This window comes from Diceros bicornis, chromosome 3 (assembly GCF_020826845.1).
Source record: "Diceros bicornis minor isolate mBicDic1 chromosome 3, mDicBic1.mat.cur, whole genome shotgun sequence".
In the NCBI taxonomy this organism is placed as follows: Eukaryota; Metazoa; Chordata; class Mammalia; order Perissodactyla; family Rhinocerotidae; genus Diceros; species Diceros bicornis.
In genome coordinates this window covers 14,710,677-14,731,667 of record NC_080742.1, presented here as the reverse complement: position 1 = coordinate 14,731,667, position 20,991 = coordinate 14,710,677, and the positions used below count along the sequence as shown (strand labels likewise).

At 41.1% G+C, this 20,991-nt stretch overlaps 1 protein-coding gene across 5 annotated transcripts in view; it reads right to left on the bottom strand.

Annotated features, from left to right (window-relative positions):
- Positions 1-470: 470 nt before the first annotated feature.
- The window catches only part of NAPEPLD (N-acyl phosphatidylethanolamine phospholipase D), a 36,907-nt gene continuing 16,386 nt past the window's right edge, over positions 471-20,991 (bottom strand). For all 5 annotated transcript variants that reach the window (XM_058523962.1, XM_058523948.1, XM_058523954.1 and 2 more), the window contains exons 2-5: positions 19,931-20,237; positions 9,776-10,422; positions 5,402-5,516; positions 471-830 (exon numbers count right to left, since the gene is read on the bottom strand). In XM_058523962.1, coding sequence (XP_058379945.1) covers positions 711-830; positions 5,402-5,516; positions 9,776-10,422; positions 19,931-20,224 — 1,176 coding nt within the window. In that variant the 5' untranslated portion in view covers positions 20,225-20,237 and the 3' untranslated portion in view covers positions 471-710. The remainder of the gene's footprint in view (positions 831-5,401; positions 5,517-9,775; positions 10,423-19,930; positions 20,238-20,991) is intronic.

Sequence of the window (20,991 nt, the reverse complement as noted above, 5' to 3'; positions counted from 1 at the left end):
CATGCAATAGAATAAACTGTTCCCCTCTTTTAAAAAATTAAGTCTTTAAAAATAATTTAGCCCAAACTCCTGTATTTTTATGCTTAAAAAAAATAAATCACTTAACATTTGGCACACAAACTAACCTTGATAGAGCAAGAGCTGCTATAAGCACTTGAGCATCAATTTCATCATTTACTCTAATGTGAATATAAGAAGTGTTGATATGTGCAGGCCTCTGACAAAAATCTAGGTAGATAGACAGCCTTGACTCCCCTTGTAGAAGGCCCTTAAGAACAGAAGAACAGAAATGAGTCTTTAAAATCAGTTTTTCATAACCTCAAAATTCTACCACTAAAGTATAATGCTTTAGTAAAAAAAGAAAAAAAAAAATCCCACTGCAATGCTTATACTACAGACATGATTTAAAATCCATAGCAGCCAATTGGTTACTTAAATGACCCACCCCTGAACTCTTGTTTGTATGCTTATACTACAGACATGATTTAAAATCCATAGCAGCCAATTGGTTACTTAAATGACCCACCCCTGAACTCTTGTTTGTATGAACTGGCAATCATATTAGTAAGCAAGTTATTACACAAAACATAAAACACAAACTTGTAGAAGTCGTTTCCAAATTTGAAAAATCATATTCATGAATTTCTTAGTCTTTCAAAGATATATCAGATGATGCCTTTTTCATTAAAAGATCCTGTGCTCATATTTATTCAGTTTTCAACAGTATTAAGGTATCTTGATTCTCCATGCTTCAAGACAAAAAAATCTTCGGTCTTAAGTCCATATCTTTCTAGAGCCTCACTCAGTTTCACTGGAGGCTCTAAGTAATGCTGGCAAAGGGCAGAGAGGAAAAAAAAAAAAAGGACAAAGATTAACCATACATATATTTGGGAGATATTTCAAATAGGAGTTCAAACTAAAATAACGAACATATGCCTACTTAAAATAATGCCCTTTCTTTTCATTGAAGCATTAGCAAATGAGTCAATCACATTTTATAATATATATTAATTGTTAAGTCAATAGAAATGTCATACTTATCAATCTACCCAAACACCATGTATGTCAAATTTGGTGCCAACTTAGATTAAACATCATTAGATTGCATGAAATCTAATCACTATTTCCCTACATGAAATTCCAATCTAAATGGAATCAGTAATCTTCGCCCAGCTGGCCCAGTTGGTAGAGCATGGGACTCTTATTTTTTTATTTTTTGTGAGGAAGATTGGCCCTGGGCTAACATCCACGCCCATCTTCCTCTACTTTATATGGGGCGCCGCCACAGCATGGCTTGACAAGCGGTGCGTCGGTGCACGCCCGGCATCTGAACCTGTGAACCCCGGGCCATCACAGCAGAGTGCACGCTTAACCACTACACCACCAGGCTGGCCCTGAGCATGAGACTCTTAAATGGAATCAATGCCAAAAATGACATTAGAGAATTAAATGTTACCAATATTTTTGAGGAAGATAGAAACAGATTATAAATAAATGAGAGAGAGAGTGTGTGTGTGTGTGTGTGTGTAAGCAAATGCTAGAGAAAATATTCTTGCCTGGAGAAAGGTTGTTATCCTCAAACCCCTAGCCAGATATCAACATGGTGGTCTAGAGTGAAACAGGGACCTCGAGAACAGATAGGCTAGGTGGAATTTCCCCACCTTTTCAAAAAAAAAAAAGTGAAGGCAGCACACTGTTGCAGAATGTTTCAACGTTCTCAAATGTTTTCCAGATAAATTGAAACCATTTAAATGTGTTATTCTTACTGAATAAAATAGTTAAATTAAAAGGTATAAAAGGTAAATCATTTCATTAGTTATTTCTCTTTTGGTCTAAATCTTTATATTGTATAATAGCTATTTTTTCCTTTATTCAGGGTTTTTTTCCCCCAATTTCAATTAGCAAAGCTGTAAAATGCAGAAGTATAAAGCAGGAATAAAAATCACACAGTCTGAGCTAATCACCAGCGGTAAGTCTGCTTTTACCCTTCATGCAACAAGTATCTTGAGCACCTGTACAGACCAGCCAGGCCAGTGAACCCAGCAGAAACCCTTGCTTCCTGGAGTTTACGTCCTAATGCAGAAACAGATAAGAAGTGAATAAATAAAAAAATAGACAGTATCTGAGTGGTTGATAGGTTCTGGGGGGCAAAATGAGGGGGATGATAGGTGTGGGGGATGGAGGTTTAATTTTAAATACAACAGTCTAAGAAATCCTTTTTGAGAAGGTGATATGTGAACAACGACCTGATGGCACAAGGCTTTGTAGGCAATTGTGAATTGACTTTGACTCAGTGTGATGGGAAGCTACCAGGTCACTCTGGCAGAGGAGCGTCATGATCTGATTCAAGGTGTAAAGGTCACTGCCCTCTGCAGTGTTGCGAACAGACTGTACCGGGCAGAGTGGGAGCAGTGAAGGTGGTAAGACATGGTCCAAGTCTGAATATCATCTGAAACCTGAGCTGTGGGGAAAAACTGGATGGAGGACATGAGAGAAAGGAAGTCAAGGTTTTGGCCTGAGTAACTTGGAAGGAGGGAGTTGCCATTTACTGAGATGTAAGAGAAACAAGTTTGAGGGAAGATGAAGTTTGGTTTTGGACTTCAGTTCACCTAATGGACATGCAAGTGGAAATATAAATGTGGATTACAGGGGGAAAACCTGAGCTAGAGAGCTACAGCGGAGAGATGGTATTTAAAGCCAAAAGCAGATGAGATCCCCAAGGGAGTAACCAAATAGAGAAAAGACCTCCATGGACTGAGTCCTAAGGTACTCACTGTTGAGAGGGAGTGGAGATGAGGAACTAGCGGCAGAGACTAAGAAGGGACAGCCAGTGATGTACTAGGAAAACCAGCAAAGTTTTCTGGCTTACAATGCACAGGTTTGCCAGCAGTATTGGCCACACACGGGTCTTTTCTCCCACCTTGTTCACTTCTAGGTTTATAGCTATGTTTAGAAGGTCAGGGATGCCTTTCTACTGAGTGCTGAATAACTTAGGTTTTAACATTGGTTAGCACACCGGTTACCCAGTATTCCTAGAGATAACCACTTATTAATGGATTAGTTGATAACAGGAATCTACTTTTAGTCTTTTTTTTTGCATATAGGCAATCGATAATATATCACCAATAAAATGTAACTTTAAATAGCCTAAGTCAAGAAATTTCCCTTGTAAAATTATTTTAGTTTGAGATTTCAAAATGATGAAATTCTTTCTCACTGAAAAAGAACTTGTTTTGTTAAATTCTTTTTCCCCCATGTTCTGCAAGTCTTGGCCAACAGTACACTTACACAATCACCCTACACGAGTGATTTATTTGCTAGGCTGTAATTTTAGTTATAGGCTATAACTTGGTGTGGATTTTGATGTTGCAGTATCTTGCTGAGTTTCTTCATAGGTCAATCCTTGGCTGTTTCAACCACCTAGAAGATAAACCTAGAAGCAGGCAAGAAAACCTTCTGAGTGACCGATGGCTGTCTCAGGGCGCATGCACTTTAGTCCTGCAACGGAGATAAAAATGCCCCAGAGCCGTGCAACCAAGCAACTATGTATAAAGAAGGCAGCAGATTAAGATAAACGAGAGTAAGTGGTAAAGGCAGAGGTTCCCGCGCTCTGGATCCGTGAAGGGCCAGGCAGACACCACCAGACAACTCAGAAGTCCCCTTTTAAAGGGTCACTGTTTCATGATCTACTCCAATAGAAGATATTCAAAATAAAGACCCTGGGCATTTAAAAAGTTAACATATATAATGCCTGAAATTTATTTCCGCCAAAACTAGTGAGTAGTTTTAAGTGCTTAAATACATCATCTAGGAAATTCACTCATCATTCCCTAGATAAATTAGATGTTGCTATGTGCACAATTTTAAAGTGTTGCCGGGCCGGCCCCGTGGCTTAGTGGTTAAGTGCGCACGCTCTGCTGCTGGCAGCCCGGGTTCGGATCCCTGGCGCGCACTGACGCACCGCAGCGAGGCTGCGTCCCACATACAGCAACTAGAAGGATGTGCACCTATGACATACAACTATCTACTGGGCAAAAGATAGTTGGGGGGAAAAAATAAATAAAATTATAAAAAAAAATAATAAAGTGTTGCCAAGTTAAGGACATCCTTAATCTGCTTATAGTATAGTAAGCAGCTATTATAACTAGTTATATGCAAATCATTTTAAAGTGTTCACAAATCATAGGCTTAACATCCTCCCCAAGAATTCCATCTATTTTATAATTTAACAAACTCATAGTTGTCAGGTTTATGCAACTAATGTCAAAATGTGAATAAATTCCAAATTGCTAAGACTAAATGAGTTTTTATTATGTGTTTCATTAACAAATAAAGGTAGAGGTTATATTTCTAACAAGAATGATTCTTGAAGTCTGAGTACCACAGTAACCCTTGAAGACTGAGGTTTTCTATCCTCATCTTCCCCATCTCAGTAAAGAACACAACCATCTTCCCAATTACTCAAGTTAAAAATCTAGGAGTCATCTTTGATTCTTCTCTTGCACAGCTTTAATAAAATACTATTACTTCATCTAAGTCGCTGGTGTATATATATATGGAACATATATCTATATATGTGGAATAAGAAATTGCCACCAAATATAGCGGTATACCAAGTATAGCGGAAACCAGTATGAAACTTCCCCATCCTCCAAATACACACACATACTCGTATTCTCATTCATCCTCCTTACCCCCGTGTTCATTTCATTCTGTCGCCCAACAGTGTGGCTCAGGATTGCTGCATCATGGGATAGGAATTTTGATTGGAGGGAGCAGAGAGTAGGCAGCCAGAAATAGGACCGAGAGGGGGAGTGCTTAAAACAGCATGAAAACACAGGGTTCCTGCAGAGAGGCCCTGGGGCACGGAAGATGCCACACAAAGCAAAGGAGAAGCCAAGTTCAACCATCTGTTTCTAAATTTCTCCTCTTGAAATGCCAAGTTCAAATGTCACCTCTTACATGAAGCTCTCCCTGATCCCTCTAGTCAGTAAGTCTCTGACTCTGAGGCCACTTTATCTGTCCCACCTTACCTCTTTCAACACCTGTTTTAGTTATTATGTACATGTCATATCTTCAGCTAGAACAATAGCCTTGAGAAGGAAGACATGATGGTTCATTTTTCTATTTCCCAAAACTACACATATTTTTGGTTATGTAAACACGCTTCATTAACTACAGAAATAAGCCAGAAGAACAGCATGCAATGAGGTTTTCTTTCACTGTATGAATACTGTTTTACTAATTAATATGATTTACCACCCTAATTCACGTGATGACTGATGACTGCAGGTTCTGATTCCAGTTTGGTCTCTGACCACACTGCAGGGTACAGTGATGCCTGAGTCCTATCACAAGTCAAACACACAACCAAAGTTATTGTTATCACCCTCAAACTTACCTCATTTGCTAAGGCAAAAGTTCCCCAGTGAATTGCCACAGATTTCTTTGCTTGAACATCAATGTGAATCCTTACAGCTTCTTCGGGGTCCACATGCTGGTATTTCATAAACCACCTGATGAAACACAGCAACTTATTAATTCTGGTCTCTGAACTATACACTAAATTGTAATGACTGCTTCATCTAATCAACCTTTAAGATTCTGCACAGGAATAAATCACAGTAGGCAAAACCATCTCCCTTGAGTCCACTTTTCTGCTTGTAAAAAATAAGCAAAGTTGGGCTGGCCCCGTGGCTCAGCGGTTAAGTGCACGCGCTCTGCTACTGGCAGCCCGGGTTCAGATCCTGGGCGTGCACCGACGCACGGCTTCTCTGGCCATGCTGAGGCCACGTCCCACATACAGCAACTAAAAGGATGTGCAACTATGACATACAACTATCTACTGGGGCTTTGGAGAAGGAAAAAAAGGAGGAGGATTGGCAATAGATGTTAGCTCAGAGCCAGTCTTCCTCAGCAAAAAGAGGAGGATTGGCATGGATGTTAGCTCAGGGCTGACCTCCCTCACAAAAAAATTAATTAATTAAAAAAAAAAAAAGTTCACAATGTTATAAACTATTATGACATCAATAAAAAAAAAGTACGCCATTTGCAAAAAGCAAAAACCTTTCTTGTACAAACTGCTGTACGATAAGTCTCAAGCAAAAGTCCCCTTTGAATCGTAAGATTTTGTTCCACATGTATTTTGATTTTACTGATGATTTATTCTGAAGATGTGTCTATTATTTAAAAAGTAGATATTTTGCAATCTTGGTATGAATCAAAAAAACCGAGTAATTGGTAAAGAACTAGAAACCAAAACTCCAATTGCAAAAGAACCTGAATAACTTGCCGAACAATTTTTTTAAAACTTGCTAAAACAACCAAAAATTAGTGTATGATATTTAAAGATCAGGAGCAAAAAACTCTAATTACTATTCAAGGATTTTATTTAAACACCCTACACCTGAACAGGGAGGTGTTTTGGTTTGGCCAGAAGAGCAGGTAACATGACGGGAGAGAGTGCAGAAACACTGAAAGGCTGCCTAATGCCCTGGAAAGAACAGGACTCCGGAGGCTGAGGGCCTGGTGTGAATCCCAGCTCTGCCAATTCCTGAGAATGCCTTTGGAAAGTCACTTCAGATTCTCTGAGCTTCCATTTCATTGTCTGTGAAATAGAAATTATGCCCACCTTGTGAGGGTGTTGTGAGGATTAAACAAGACAAAGTTTATTGAAAGTACCAAGCACAGCACCTACTTCATGGAATTCTCCCAAAAGAGTAAAGAGCTGACAAAACCAACACTTTCAGGAGAAAGAATTCTTTCTGATAAAAAGGGAGAAGTGTACTGCCTACAGGCAAATCCTTGACTTTCCCAGCCATCAGTTAAGAAGAGGAGAAACAAGGTTGTCTTCACACTATTTATCTCCCAGGTCTGCCCTGCCAGCTGATGCTGCAGTGAAGGCTGGTGGATGTGGACTCAGCACAGGGGCTTCTGCACTCTACGGAACACATCTCGGAGAAGTTCATCCGTCTGCAAGAGCTAGAGGGCGTTACTCACTCTTAGGAGTTGCCAGGCCCCCGGGAGCCTAGAAACAAAGCCGCTGTGTTGTAATCAGCAGATTAGAGCAGCACTGTTCTGCCACATCTCCTGACACTCAGAATTCAGGGCAAGATGAAAACAGTTTTCAGTGTTTCTCTGTACTGATTTTTTTTTAACTCCTGCTGCAAATCAGAGATAGAAATACTCCTTTCTACCCTCATGTCTATCTGAAATAAATTTAAAATTTTTACTCTGGTGTAAATTTTAAAATAAAAACTTAAAATCCTAACTGACTTGACTTGGATACAATAGCTGGTGACAGATCTCAAAAGTTAGGATGAGGAAATGCAAATCAAAACAACACTAAGATATCACCTCATGCCCGTTAGAATGGCTATAATCACCAAGACAAAAAACAACAAATGGAGAGGCTGTGGAGAAACGGGAACCCTCACACACAGCTGGTGGGAATGCAAACTGGTGCAGCCTCTATGGAGAACGGTATGGAGATTCCTCAAAAAATTAAAAATAGAAATACCCTATGATCCAGCTATCCCACTACTGGGAATCTATCCAGTGAACCTGAAATCAACAATCCAAAGAGGCTTATGCACCCCTATGCTCATTGCAGCATTGTTCACTATAGCCAAGAAGTGGAAGCAACCCAAGTGCCCCTTGACTGATGACTGGATCAAGAAGATGTGGTGTATATATACAATGGAATACTACTCAGCCATAAAAAAAGACAAAATTGTCCCATTTGCAACAATATGGATGGACCTGGAGGGTATTACGTTAAGTGAAATAAGCCAGAAAGAGAAAGACGAGCACTGCATGATCTCACTCATATGTGGAATATAAACACATGGACAGAGAAAACTATATTGTAGTTACCAGGGGCAATGGGGGTGGGGAGTGGGCACAAGGGGTGAAGGGAGACATGTATATGGTGATGGACAAACAGTAATGTACAACCAAAATTTCACAATGTTATAAACTATTAAGACATCAATTAAAAAAAGTTAGGATGAAACATCCCAAGCGTATTACTGAAAGTCATTTTTGGTGTAATCCTACATTTTTAGAGTCCTCTGAAGTTCTATTAGTCAATTATCTCATTTCTAAAACTGTTAGTACTGACTAGAGAAATGAGTTACACAGCAGAGGCTACCCCAGTTTAACTCTCTGAGAGCAAATAACATCCTCCCCGTCCTCTCCCAGCTCAGTAACAAGACAGCTGCAAGCAGGAAGGGGGAATGGTGTGAGTGAATCTGTGTAGTTAGGCTGTACACATTATATCACATATATATGATAAATTTATATATTGTTACATACAAAAATCTTCGTAATTATGAACAAGAGATTTTTTTGTGTGTGTGGGGAAGATCAGCCCTGAGCTAACATCCATGCTAATCCTCCTCTTTTTGTTGAGGAAGACTAGCTCTGAGCTAACATCTATTGCCAGTCCTCCTCCTTTTTTTCTTCCCCAAAGCCCCAGTAGATAGTTGTATGTCATAGTTGCACATCCTTCTAGTTGCTGTATGTGGGACGCGCCCTCAGCATGGCCGGAGAAGCGGTGCGTGGGTGCGCGCCTGGGATCCGATCCCGGGCCGCCAGTAGCAGAGCGCGCGCACCTAACCGCCAAGCCACGGGGCCAGCCCCTGAACAAGAGATATTCTAAGAACACATATTGAGTAAAGAGCAATTGATTTCAATTTCATATGAAACTGATTTGTAAACAAGTTGATGTTTTGAGAAGTTTCATTAGAATTCAGAATTAGAATTAAGTGGAAAAATGAAATTCAAGCACTATTATTGAGTTATAATAATTTTTAAAAATAAGGTAAAAATGTCTAGCCCCTTAAACTAGAAAAAAACATAAAGGGAGAAATAAGCATTAATAAAGATAGTGAAGAAATGGATTTGGTGAACTTAAAAGTATTACAAAATCAGATGGAAACCAATGGTCAAATTTGCTCAGTTCATCTGTGTATTCCTGTTCTTCTGCTCGTAGGGTTGCCTAAATGCTGTTCTATGTACAATTCTGTATGTATCTGTGCATGCACTTTAGAAAATAAAACATTTTTTAAATTAGCCCTTACTTTGTTCCCAGTGTTTCTTTTAACTTGTACGTATCAACCAGAGTTGACTGAAATCTAACTGAATTCTTTGAAATCACTTCTCTTTTGCTTAAATAGAGAGTATTAAGGAAAACACAGGCAGTGTTTTCCTAGGTCTTGAATGCTCATGTGACCTTTAACTGCCCTGAAGACAGGTGACAAGTATGCAGAGGTTGGAGGGCGAGTGGTGAGTAACCAACAGTGTCATCACCAGGTTAACTTAAGTGCTGACTCGAGTGGGACTAACGCCATAGGCTGGTGCCTCGATTTTCTCTGCTAGACACAGGAGAGCTATAGGACAGGGGACAGGTGCATTCCAGTCATGGGGCGGTCTCCTCCGTGTGAAAGGAAGAACAAGGGTTAGGTTTGATTAGTGGCTGATCTGTTTAACTTTAGTCAGAATGGTATGTGAACTTCCTGCTAGGTAGAGTAATTCCTTAAACTTTGGTCCTTTTTTCTTGGTAATATAATTGATGATTCTGAATAATTATTTAACTGATATGACTATGATTAAAATATTTAAAAATGAAACAATTTTAATTGAATCTGACTCACCAACCCCAACCAAGTCCACCATTAAAATCACAAATTATACGTATCACAAAATCATATCCACCTTAAAGTTCAGTTAACTTACTATGTCACAGGAACATTTTCTCTGGAAGTCTACATACCTTGGTTCATATGCTCCGATGGGAATAGCAGCAAGGTCAAAAGGCCCAAATCTTTTTCCTATCTCTTCAAAAGCAGGGCAATAACCAGTGTCTCCTGCGAAAAAAAATCGATTCCAAGGCCCCAAGACAGACCAGCTGCCCCACAGAACCTTGTTGTCATCCATTAGAGTCCTTTTACACCAGTGCTGGGAAGGTGTAAAGACAAAGGTGACCTTGTCATGTCCGGGGACACAGTTCTCCTCCCACCAGTCCAGCTCAATCACATTCTCACAGCCACATTTTTGCATCCAGTCAAGGAGACCCAAAGGCACAAACCATCTCAACTCATTCCCGAATCGCTCATTCAAAGCAATGACGGAACTGTAGTCCAGGTGGTCATAGTGGTTGTGGCTGATAAGGACCGCATCTATCTTGGGGAGTTCACTTATAGTGCACGGGGGCCGACGAAAACGCTTCGGACCCATGTGCTGCGACGGTGAGGCACGAGAGCTGAAGACAGGATCTGTGAGAAATATGAGCTCATCCATTTCCACCATGACTGTTGCGTGGCCCAGCCACGTGACTCGTAAGCCAGCTTCGCTCACTCCAGCTTTTTCACAGTCATCAATAAAATATGGCTTAAGCACTGGGAGTTCTTTATCAAGTTCCTATGTGTATAAAGAAAAGCAGCCAATGGGGAGGAAAAAAGTTATTAGGTCATCAGAGAACATATTTTGACCTCAATTATAGAGAAGGGCTATTTGGGGAGAACTGAAGTCATTCAATATATTTGCTGTTTTTGCTTTTCTCTTTTTTTTGTGTGTGTGAGGAAGATCTGCCCTGAGCTAACATCCATGCTAATCCTCCTCTTTTTGCTGAGGAAGACCGGCTCTGAGCTAACATCTATTGGCCAATCCTCCTCCTTTTCTTTCCCCAAAGCCCCAGCAGATAATTGTCTGTCACAGTTGCACATCCTTCTAGTTGCTGTATGTGGGACGCGGCCTCAGCGTGGCCGGAGAAGCGGTGCGTCGGTGCGCACCCGGGATCCGAACCCGGGCTGCCAGTAGCAGAGCGCGCGCACTTAACCACTAAGCCACGGGGCCGGCCCTTTGCTTTTCTCTTGAGAATGCATACCTAACTTCTTTCTGAATCTGACTCAATAATCATGACAGTACAGTCATGCAAGATCCTCTTAGTTCCAAATGCAGTAGACAAACGGAAGATCGAAAACTTTGAGGACTGCTAAATTTATTAATTTTTTAAAGGCTCTCTTCTGTAAGTGTGAGAGGTAGATGGGCCCAGCTGCAGTCACTTTGCTATTGCCCTTCCACTTGGCTGGTGCATGCGCTGCTGGACACTGCCTCAGTGCAGGTCAGTCCCTGGAAACAGTAAAGAAAACTCAGGACCATTTACGTCTCAGTTACGGATCTCAGATCTCAGGTATGAGTCTGAGTTCTGAGTACATGGAACTGACAGCAGAGCACTGTGATGACTCCTGGGCAAACCAGCCACAGACGGTTCTCCTCATTCCTTAGCCTTCAGGTTTTCTACCACTGATCAAACCAAAGTGCAACATGGTCCCTGCCTGTGAGAAGCTGATCACTTTTTGGGGTAAACAGATGTAAAACAATAACTACAGCAGAATTTGTTAAGTATTACTCCTTTGGTTATTCTGCCTTTTACCCTTGGATTAAGCTAGACCAACAAGAAGCCCTGTTTTACAGTCACCATCCTGCCTTGTATAAATCATGCTTTAGTGTCATGCCACAGCGCTGCATCAAGGGCTCCGACAGGAAGCCACCTCCGGAAACTAGCCGTGCACGTACTGTAGGCTGTCTTTAACATTTGGTACCACCTCCTGCCCCCTCAACCCCGCCACCTTCCCACTCACCCCAGAAACATTTCTTTCAATTCTCAGTAACATTCTCTGAGAATGAATGCAGCTGGCTTCATTCATTTGACCATCACTGGGAAAACTCCAACAGTTCGTGCTACCCCTTTAGCTTTGACTAGAAAGTTCCAAGTAAAAGCTGAAGCCACCTCCAGCAATGTGTGGGCCAGATGAAATGGATTTCTATACCAACTTTATTCTTGGCTGTATTTTCTACCCTAATAGTCCATTTGCTCTTATATGTTCATCCATCTGTGTTTTTTTACTGCTACATGTATTTTTATAAGTTGCTGCACATCAGTTTTGAAAAGGGTGGTATTAGATAATTAAATAAAATACAAGACATGCTATAGGCTAATAAGAAGGAATGAGGCGCCAAGTTGCCAAAGGCAATACAGACAAAGGAACCTGTGTGAGTTCCTGGAGAATGATGAGAAGCTCATGATGCAGAGAAAAGGAAGAAGGGCATTCCAGGCGGAGAAAGCCCAAACGAAGGCACAGAGCCAACTAGGAACATAGAGTTAGGGGGCAGGGAACAAATTGAATCTGTAAAGGTCAGAACACAGTAAGAGCCTTGAATGCCGTACTCCACCCAGAGACGATGAGGAAGCATCTTAAAAAAAAAAAAGACATGACCCAATTTATGTTTAGAGAAAACACTGTAGTGTGCAAATGATGACCTGGAGTGTGTCACAGCAGCTTCCGTGAGAGGTGAGGAATAAAGGAGACAGCATGGGCAGGAGACGAGAGAGGGCAGATGGGGAGATGCTGGTGAAGGAAAATTGAGGGTCACTGAGACGGTCTGAGTGGGAAAAGGGCCTGGACAAGGGAAGAGAAGGAGCAGCAGCACTGGAGGACGACAAAGATTTCTCTTAGCTGCCCTAAGCCTTAGTCTCCTCATCTGAAAAATGGGTATAATAATTGTACCTACACTTCATTGCTGTGGAGACTGAATTAGGAGTGGCTAGCACACTGTAAACACTCTTCAAGTATTCCAAAAGAAGAAAACCCCAACCCCAACAACCAGTCAGGCACCAACCCCATCCATCTCTTGCATTTTTACCCATTTCCTTTTTCATGGTCACTAACCTAGTTAAGATCCTAAGTAACATCTGGACACTCTCAAGTCCTCGTGATTGCTCAACTGTCTTCCTGTCAACTCAATCCATACAAAAGAGACACCTCAAAAACAGTCTACTTATGGTATACCTCCTCCCCTGCTGAAAAATCGTCACTGGCTCTCCACTGCTCCACAAAATGTCTCACTTCCTCAGCCCGGTGGTAAGCCTGTCGGTGGACTACCCCATCCTCCCCTCCAGTTGTCACTCAACTCCTCTACTCAGCTCTGTGTCCCACCTACACTGGGACTGTTCCAGACTGAGATTAAAGCCCAGCACAATACTGATCCCACTTCTCAGGTTAAAATGTCTTCCCTCATCCCTTTGAGACCTTAATCAAACTGCACCCCCTTCATGGGACCATCCCTGCGTCTCCACTTCTGGACACACACACTCCCACCTCTCAACTTCCATGCCACTCTGCTCACACATCATCTGTGGATATTCTGCCCTGTACCCTGGTTACAGGAATACAGGATGTTATCTCATGTCTCATTCAACTTGGAATCGCACAGGGCCCGGTTCAGTGACTGAAGCACAACATGTGCTCAATAAAATGTGTTGGATGAATCCATGTAAATTTTTCAAATCAGCTCTCAAAGTTGGTACTTAGGGTTAGTGAACAATAACAAATAACATATGGTATACTTATCAAGAATTGAGGAGGAAAGGGAGGGAATGAATATGAACTGAGTACCTATGGTGTGTTAGGCTTCTTACTAGATGTATAATAATGATGATGAATTATCTAATGTATCAAATACTTTAGTATAACACGACATAAAATAACTAACAATAACCATCATTTATGGAGTGCTTACTATGTGCTAGACAGTGTACTAACAGCTTCGTAAAAATGTTTAAATACTGACCACAACATTGGAGCGAGGTACTACTGACTATCTCCATTTTACAGATGAGAAAACAAAGAATGAGAAGTTACAGCACTCATACGAGGTCACCCAGCTAGCCTGCACACACTGTTTCTCACCACTGTACTTACTCCCAAATATTATCTCATTTTATACATGTTTTTTTAAAAAACAAGTAACAGCCTGTGGATCAGATTAGGGAGAATAAGAGATGGATTACTAAGGACACGGGAACTTTCAGAAATGCTGGATATGTTCATTATCTTGACTGTGGTGATCATTTCATGGGTATACACATACGTCAAAACTCATCAAATTGTGCTTTTTTGAATATGTGGAGCTTGTATTATGTTTATAAAACTTTAAAAAAATTTTAAGTAGCATGTATTTACACAGTGTATCAAAATATCTGTAACAAAATTCCCCAAAAACTGTTGCATTTTCTTTTTGCTCTAAGTTTAAAAGCCATTTGAAGTTCAGTGTCTAGCATTATCTGCCGACTGCTGAGGGGAAATGAAACCTGTCACAGAGCCCCTCTGGCAGCCTCTGCTTGTTCTCCAAACAAAGTGTTAACAGGAAAAGTGCTGCAAGAAGCCAGTCACAAAGGACCATCTATTGTATAATCCTCTTTATGTGAAACATCCAGAACAGGCAAATCCAGAGAGAGAGAAAATAGATTAGCGATTTCCGGGGGCTGGAGGAGGAATGGAGAACGGGGGTGGTGACTGAGCATGCAGGGGTTCACTTTGGGGTAATGAAAGTGCATTCCATGGTGGTGATGGTCACACAATGCTGTGAATGGACTGAAAACCAGTGAGTTGTACACTTTAAACAGGTCAGTTGTATAGTATGTGAATTATATCTCAAAACAGCTGTTTACAAAAAGTAAAATACCGACAGGAGATCTGAACTAGCAGTCACTTTTCTTCGTGCTGTGTGGTCCCTAGGCCCATCACAAAAGAGCAGCTTAAAGACTGTGGTCTCGAGCACTACTATCCCATAAAACGCAAAGAAAGAGAGTCCACAATTGAGATTCCAAAAAGAAAAGTGATTTTTTTACTTTTTATCCTAATCATCAGAGTTTGAAAAAGCATGTAGAATGGGGATAGAGAAATTCTTGTTTATTTGAGGAAACCAAGCACTCACTTGGCGTTTTCTTTACTAGATCACAAGTTTTCTTGGCTGGTCTTTGTTTCTGCACACAGGAAAATCCCTCAGCCCACAACTAACCAGTACACTAGTTAATGTTTTACTTTTCTTAGGGAAAGAGAAACATCCTAACGTTCATTCAACCACTACCCTTTGCCAGGTGGTTTAAGTACATTATGTCATCTAACTCTGAAGCCGTGTTACTGCCATTTTACAGAGACAGACCAAGGCAGAGGGGGGCCCCCAAGAAACTCACCAAGGTCATACAACAAATCAGTGTACAATCAGGAGCGGACTGAGATCTTCCTGACTCCAAAGAGCCTCTCTTTTTATTAAACCGTAACTCTTTCCACGGCATAAATTATATTAAAACAATGAAACCTATATGCTTGTTAATATGCTTTTTATTTTAAGAGTATGTGTTTGTGGGCATGAGTAAGACAGAAGAGAAAGATTTGAAGCAAATCTGTTCAAATCATGTTTTCTAAAATCACTTTTAAAGAAGACTTGATTTGGGGCCGACCCAGTGGCGCAAGCGGTTAAGTGCGCGCGCTCCGCTACGGCGGCCCAGGGTTCGCCGGTTCAGATCCCAGGCACACACCACTTGTTAAGCCATGCTGTGGCAGCGTCCCATATAAAGTAGAGGAAGATGGGCATAGATGTTAGCCCAGGGCCAGTCTTCCTCAGCAAAAGAGAGGATTGGCATCGGATGTTAGCTCAGGGCTGGTCTTCCTCACAAAAAAAATAATAATAATAATAAAAAAATGAAGATTTGATTTAATCCTTTTCTTCTAACTGAAGGTATATTTTTACTATCTTAGGAAACTTGAATACCTATATTTTGCAACTCAGCTTTAAATGAAAAATTTAAATAAAAAATATTTTTTTCAGGGGTCAGCCCAGTGGCGTAGTGGTTAGGTTCGCATGCTCCGCTTCAGCGGCCCTGGGTTCATGGGTTCAGATCCCGGGCGTGGACCTACGCACTGCTTATCAAGTCATGCTGTGGCAGCGTCCCATGTAAGGCGGAGGCAGATGGGCGCAGATGTTGGCCCAGGACCAGTCCGCTTCAGCAAAAGGATTGGCAGCGTACTTTAGCTCAGGACTAATCTTCCTCACAAAAAAAAGAATGTGCTCTCCCAAAATGAGACAATATCCAAGAAAGTGGAACAAGTGGGATGTGGGAGCAGGGCCAACACTGAGGAGGCAGAGGAGCCCAGGATAATGGTGAAGGGAGACACTAGAATGGAGGCTGGCAGGGAGCCTGCAAGGCTGTCAGCCCAGATGATAGCCGAGGGCTGAAAGACCACCTGAAGGTACCCTCCTCAGGAAAACTGCATTGAGAAGCCATGGGAAGGAGGGAAATGACTAGTCATGAATACACAGAAAGTTAAGCAGGTGAACAAGAGGTATCATTAACCTCAGGAGAAAAAAGTATATAAGGAAAGGAGACACGGCCATAGCACATTACTTGGTTCATCAGTGAAAAATACTGATATAGTCACAATAAGGTGAACAATAAAGGGAAAGCTGTAGAACCGTGGGAGATGGGAGGGGTAGTGGGTGAGTTAAATCATATGAAGGACCACAGAAAGACATCCTGCACGATTCCACATATATGAGGTGTCTAGTCAAATTCCTAGACTCAAAGAGTGGAATGGTGGTTGCCAGGGGCTGGGGGGAGAGGAAAATGGGGAGATACTAATCAACGGGCATTAAGTCTCAGTCAAGCAAGATGAATAAGCTCTAGAGATCTGCTATAGGGCCTTGTACCTATTGTCAACAATACTGTATTGTATACTTAAAAATTTAAGAGGGTAGATCTCATGTCAAGTGTTCTTACCACAATAAAAGTAAAAGAATTATGAAGGTCAACTCCAGAGGGAACAACTTAAAGGGCTGAAAAGTTGTTGCCTCTGGGGAAGGGGACTGGGTGGCAGGGGCTGGTGAGGGGATGGGTATGTGTCGTATAAGCCTTATAGTACTATGACTTTTTAAAACTGAATACATGTATTTTTTTCTTGATAAAAATAAAAAAGCAACCTCTTAGCATACTATAGTATAAATATAATTGTTTCATTTTTTCAAAGGGCACCCTATTCTTCAATATCATACATCTAAACAGTGCATTATAGTTTCAAAGTACTTTCATGTGTCACGTGAACCTCAAAACAATCCTGGTGACCTAAACTGTCTTATCCTAACTTTATAGACAAAAAAAGGCGTTCCTTGGGGAACTGTGATAGGAATAAGGTCACACTCGGTGAGGACTCCTGACCCTGAGCCTGGTTTCCGGACTGCTCATGTCCCTCTTTTTCTACAGGCCATGCTGTGCAGCCTCAGGTCTGTGTCTCTCACTCTCCAGTCTGACTGTCCCCTGCTCAGTTCTACAGGAGTGACCGTTAAGGACAGCCTCCTTCAACTAGTGGAACTCAGGAGGTGCTGCCGCCCTGTCTCTCTGAAATTCTCCAGTTGTCTCTTTCCCCCAGATTATTGGTGACTGTGGTCAACAAGGAGACAAGGTCACTGAGCCAACTGCACCAGCACAGAGCAGCGACGGCACCTGAACAACGCGAAGCCTGCGAGCCGGCACACTGCACTGAAGACCCAGACACAGCGACTATCAGGAATACCCCAAGTAAAGAGACCGTGTTTCCTGACCAGGCAACTAAATTGTATAGCTTTGCTTATGATCCATTTTCATTTTATTTAGATCTGTTCTCATATTTTATACTTTAATCGTATGTTTCTTGCCAACTACTTTTAATTTATATACCTACATAAACATACTATACTATAATGATGTAAATTGCACAATAATAGTAATTATAATCCTGCATATATGATATCACCCTGTCTCCTTCCAAAACAATAATTTGAAGCTGTGTTTTATTAAACTCTAGCCTCCCAACATCTAATGAAAACAATTTCCAAAAAGCTGATTAAATTTGGAACTGGTCCAATGATCTGAAGCAGGTGTTCTTTACATGGTTCTTAATATTTCTGGGGGGAAAATGTAGAACTCTATCACATTTGGGAGTTCGTAAAAGTTAATGTATTTAAAAGGATTAAATATTGAGTGACAGTTATTTATGAAAATAACAAAAATCAACATGCATTTGATCTAGTTCTAGGCTTTTACCGGAAACAAGGGAGAAGCAAGATGTAGGTAAGAGATTAGAAATAAAATATCAATTGGAATAGCGCAAAAGTGTCTTCTCTCTTCTTTTATATGATGCCGAGTTTATTTTAAGTAGTACATACTGAGACATGAAATCTCCTTTGGCGTTTTCTTTTAAAAAATCTCCTGCCTTTTAAAAAAAAGGCTTTTATTTTCCATTAAAGAATGCAGCTCCCATCCCCATCACCCTAACTTCTTTCTCTGCTTTATTATTCTCCACAGCACTAATCATCTTTTAATATACAACATTATTTCGTTTATTGTCTCACTCTTCCACTAAACCTAAGGTCCAAGAAGGCCAGAGTATCTCTGGGCTTTGTTCGTGGCTCTATCTCTAGCACCTAAAACAGTGAGCACAGCAGGTGCTCAATAAGTACTGGCTAAATGAATGAATGAGTGAATGAATGAGTTAATGGACAGGCTTGAGAGGGTCCACGAACTCCCTAAAATTACAGTAAAAGGCAACATGCTCATGTGCGTATTTCTCTAAAAAGAGGGTCCACAGCTTTCATCAGATTCTTAAAAGGAGCCAGTACCCAAAAGAGCTTAAGAACCACTGGCCTGGCGAGTTCTCAGATTCAACTCAGTTTCTAGAACATATCCAAATCACTGGAGTGCAGAGATGTGTTTCCGCCTTCGTGTGGTACTCACTTCCTCTTTGAAACAAAACAAAAAACACCATTGCTACCGCTATATTTTTAGAAGCTGTGGCTCAAGAGCCAGGAAGAAAAAGACCCCAACAGGGAGCCTCCCCATCTCGGCCTCCTGCCCTGACCCTCCTCTTCAAAGCTCAACTCCATGTTTCTCTTCATATGGGGCTCTCCAGAAAAAAGGGAAAAAAAATTTTCTTGTTTTTCTCATCCTCAAAGTTGAAACATAAGGTTTTATCTATTAATGTCCTAAACCTCCTTCTAAAAAAGTGCTGGAAATATATTATTCATATTAATCAATTCTGTTAACTAGGATTAATACTATGGACACTCCTTAGCATCAAAGTGATAATATCAGATTTTTTATCCCATATCCTTTAAAGAAGAATGGACACACTTACAAAGGTAAACAATCTACCACTACCACCACCCACCCACTCCCCTCCTGCCTCTCCCCCCTGCAGATCAAGCCTTCAGGGATGTCCCCACTCTTCATCCCATCCCCTACTCCCAATGTCAGGTTCCTCATCTCTCAACTCTCCACAAAGCCTGGCAGGACAGGCTTGGTGGAAAAGAGAGGCCGAGGGAGACAGGAGGTGGAGAGGGCAGGAAACTAACAGAGGAGAAAAAGGAGCTACTGCGACTGGGAGCCACCCACCCCCTGCCAAAGGATCACCTCATTCACCTAATAAACTTCATGCCAAATGTTAGTAAGTTTCATCCCATGTAAAACCAGCACATTTAAATGCCAGTAACCTATTGCCAATTTTTAAAGATCTGGGAAGGTTATGGGAAGATTCCTTTCATAGCTTTAGCAGCTTCATCCTAGGATGAAAAGGCAGCACTCTAGGCCATGCCTTCACCCTCATCATTCATATTCCAAACACACATCAGGTCACTACTTTCTGGAACATGTCATGCACTTTCTCACTTTCATGACCGTTCACGCCATCATCCACCTGGGAAACCTCTGTCAGAATACTTTTTCTCTTTCTAGGCCCAGCTCAAATGTCACCTCTCTATGAAGCCATTTCCCACCCCACCAGTGAAAATTGATCGCTTCCTTTCCTGTCCTTCTAAAGCACTCTGCTCCTACCTCGAGCTGCCACCAGAGTTGGTTACTCATATGTGTACTTTGCTGCTCAACTATGAACTTGAGACACCTCATTCACTTTATCTCCCCAGAACCTAGCCCTGTGCCTTATCACATAAAAGGGGCTCAATTAACTAACTGCAGTGTCATAATATAATTCACAGCAAGTGAAGTAGTGTCTGTATTAAGAGTAAACACACAGCACTCAAAAAAGCCGAACGCTACCTCTTTGGAACCCGGAACACTGCTGTGATCTTTTTCCATTATCAGCCATCTGAGAACATTTGGAATAGAGGGATTTTTCCATGTTGGCCAAGGGTTAACAAATCTCCCATCCTTTCCTTTCTTTGATTTAGTTACATCTTCCTCTAGTCTGTAATCCAGTTTGAAACTTTTCCTGGAAAACCTCGAAGAATCGCTTGCGCCAGAACTCCGTGCTGAATTTTGGCGTTTTCTTACTGCTTCTTTAGGATATTGGCTGCTTGTGGTCAGGGACTGGTTGCTTTCATTTTCATCCATGTCCTCTGAAGAACTAAAAATAAGAAGGGGGAAAAATTCTGAGTTTAACATAAAGGCATTAAAACATATTACGCAGTATTATTTCTTAGCCAATAAAAATTTCCTCAAACTTATAAAAACAATATGTCTCTAATTAGCTCAAACTTTCTTCCTGCAAAGTACAATTTTAGAATCCAGTATTACTGCTTATGAAAGAGAAAAGATGTTTGCTTTACCTATTCCTGCCAAACCGTTTAAAAATTCCTTATCTGCTGTAATCCAAAACAACCTACACCAGCCAGCATTTAAACATATGAAATTTTCCACTTCAGTGACATCTTGCAGAATAAATTAAAGCACCTTCAGGAATCTGTAATATTTTCATACTTGAATTTTAAAAATTATTATTGTCAATAACACACAGTAAGAAGGAGGCCTTAGTCCCTTGAGGATACCTCAGTAATTCATGTGATTTACATACAACCCCACTCCACTAGGCCTCGTCATTTTTACTTTGAAGATAATCTGTTACCAAGGCCCCTAAAAACTGCAATGAGTCCAAATCCCAGGAAAAGAGACAATAACATATTACTTCAGAGACATTTCAATAACGTATTTAAGTGGTTAACAATAGAAATTTGAATTAGACTCAGAACTGCCAAGTCTGCATAGTATGTATCCTAGCTCTGTGACCTTAGGTAAGTCTCCTACCCTCTCTGTGTCTATTTCCTCATCTATAAAATGGGAGTAATAACACTACCAACCTCCAAAGGTCATTGAGAGGATTT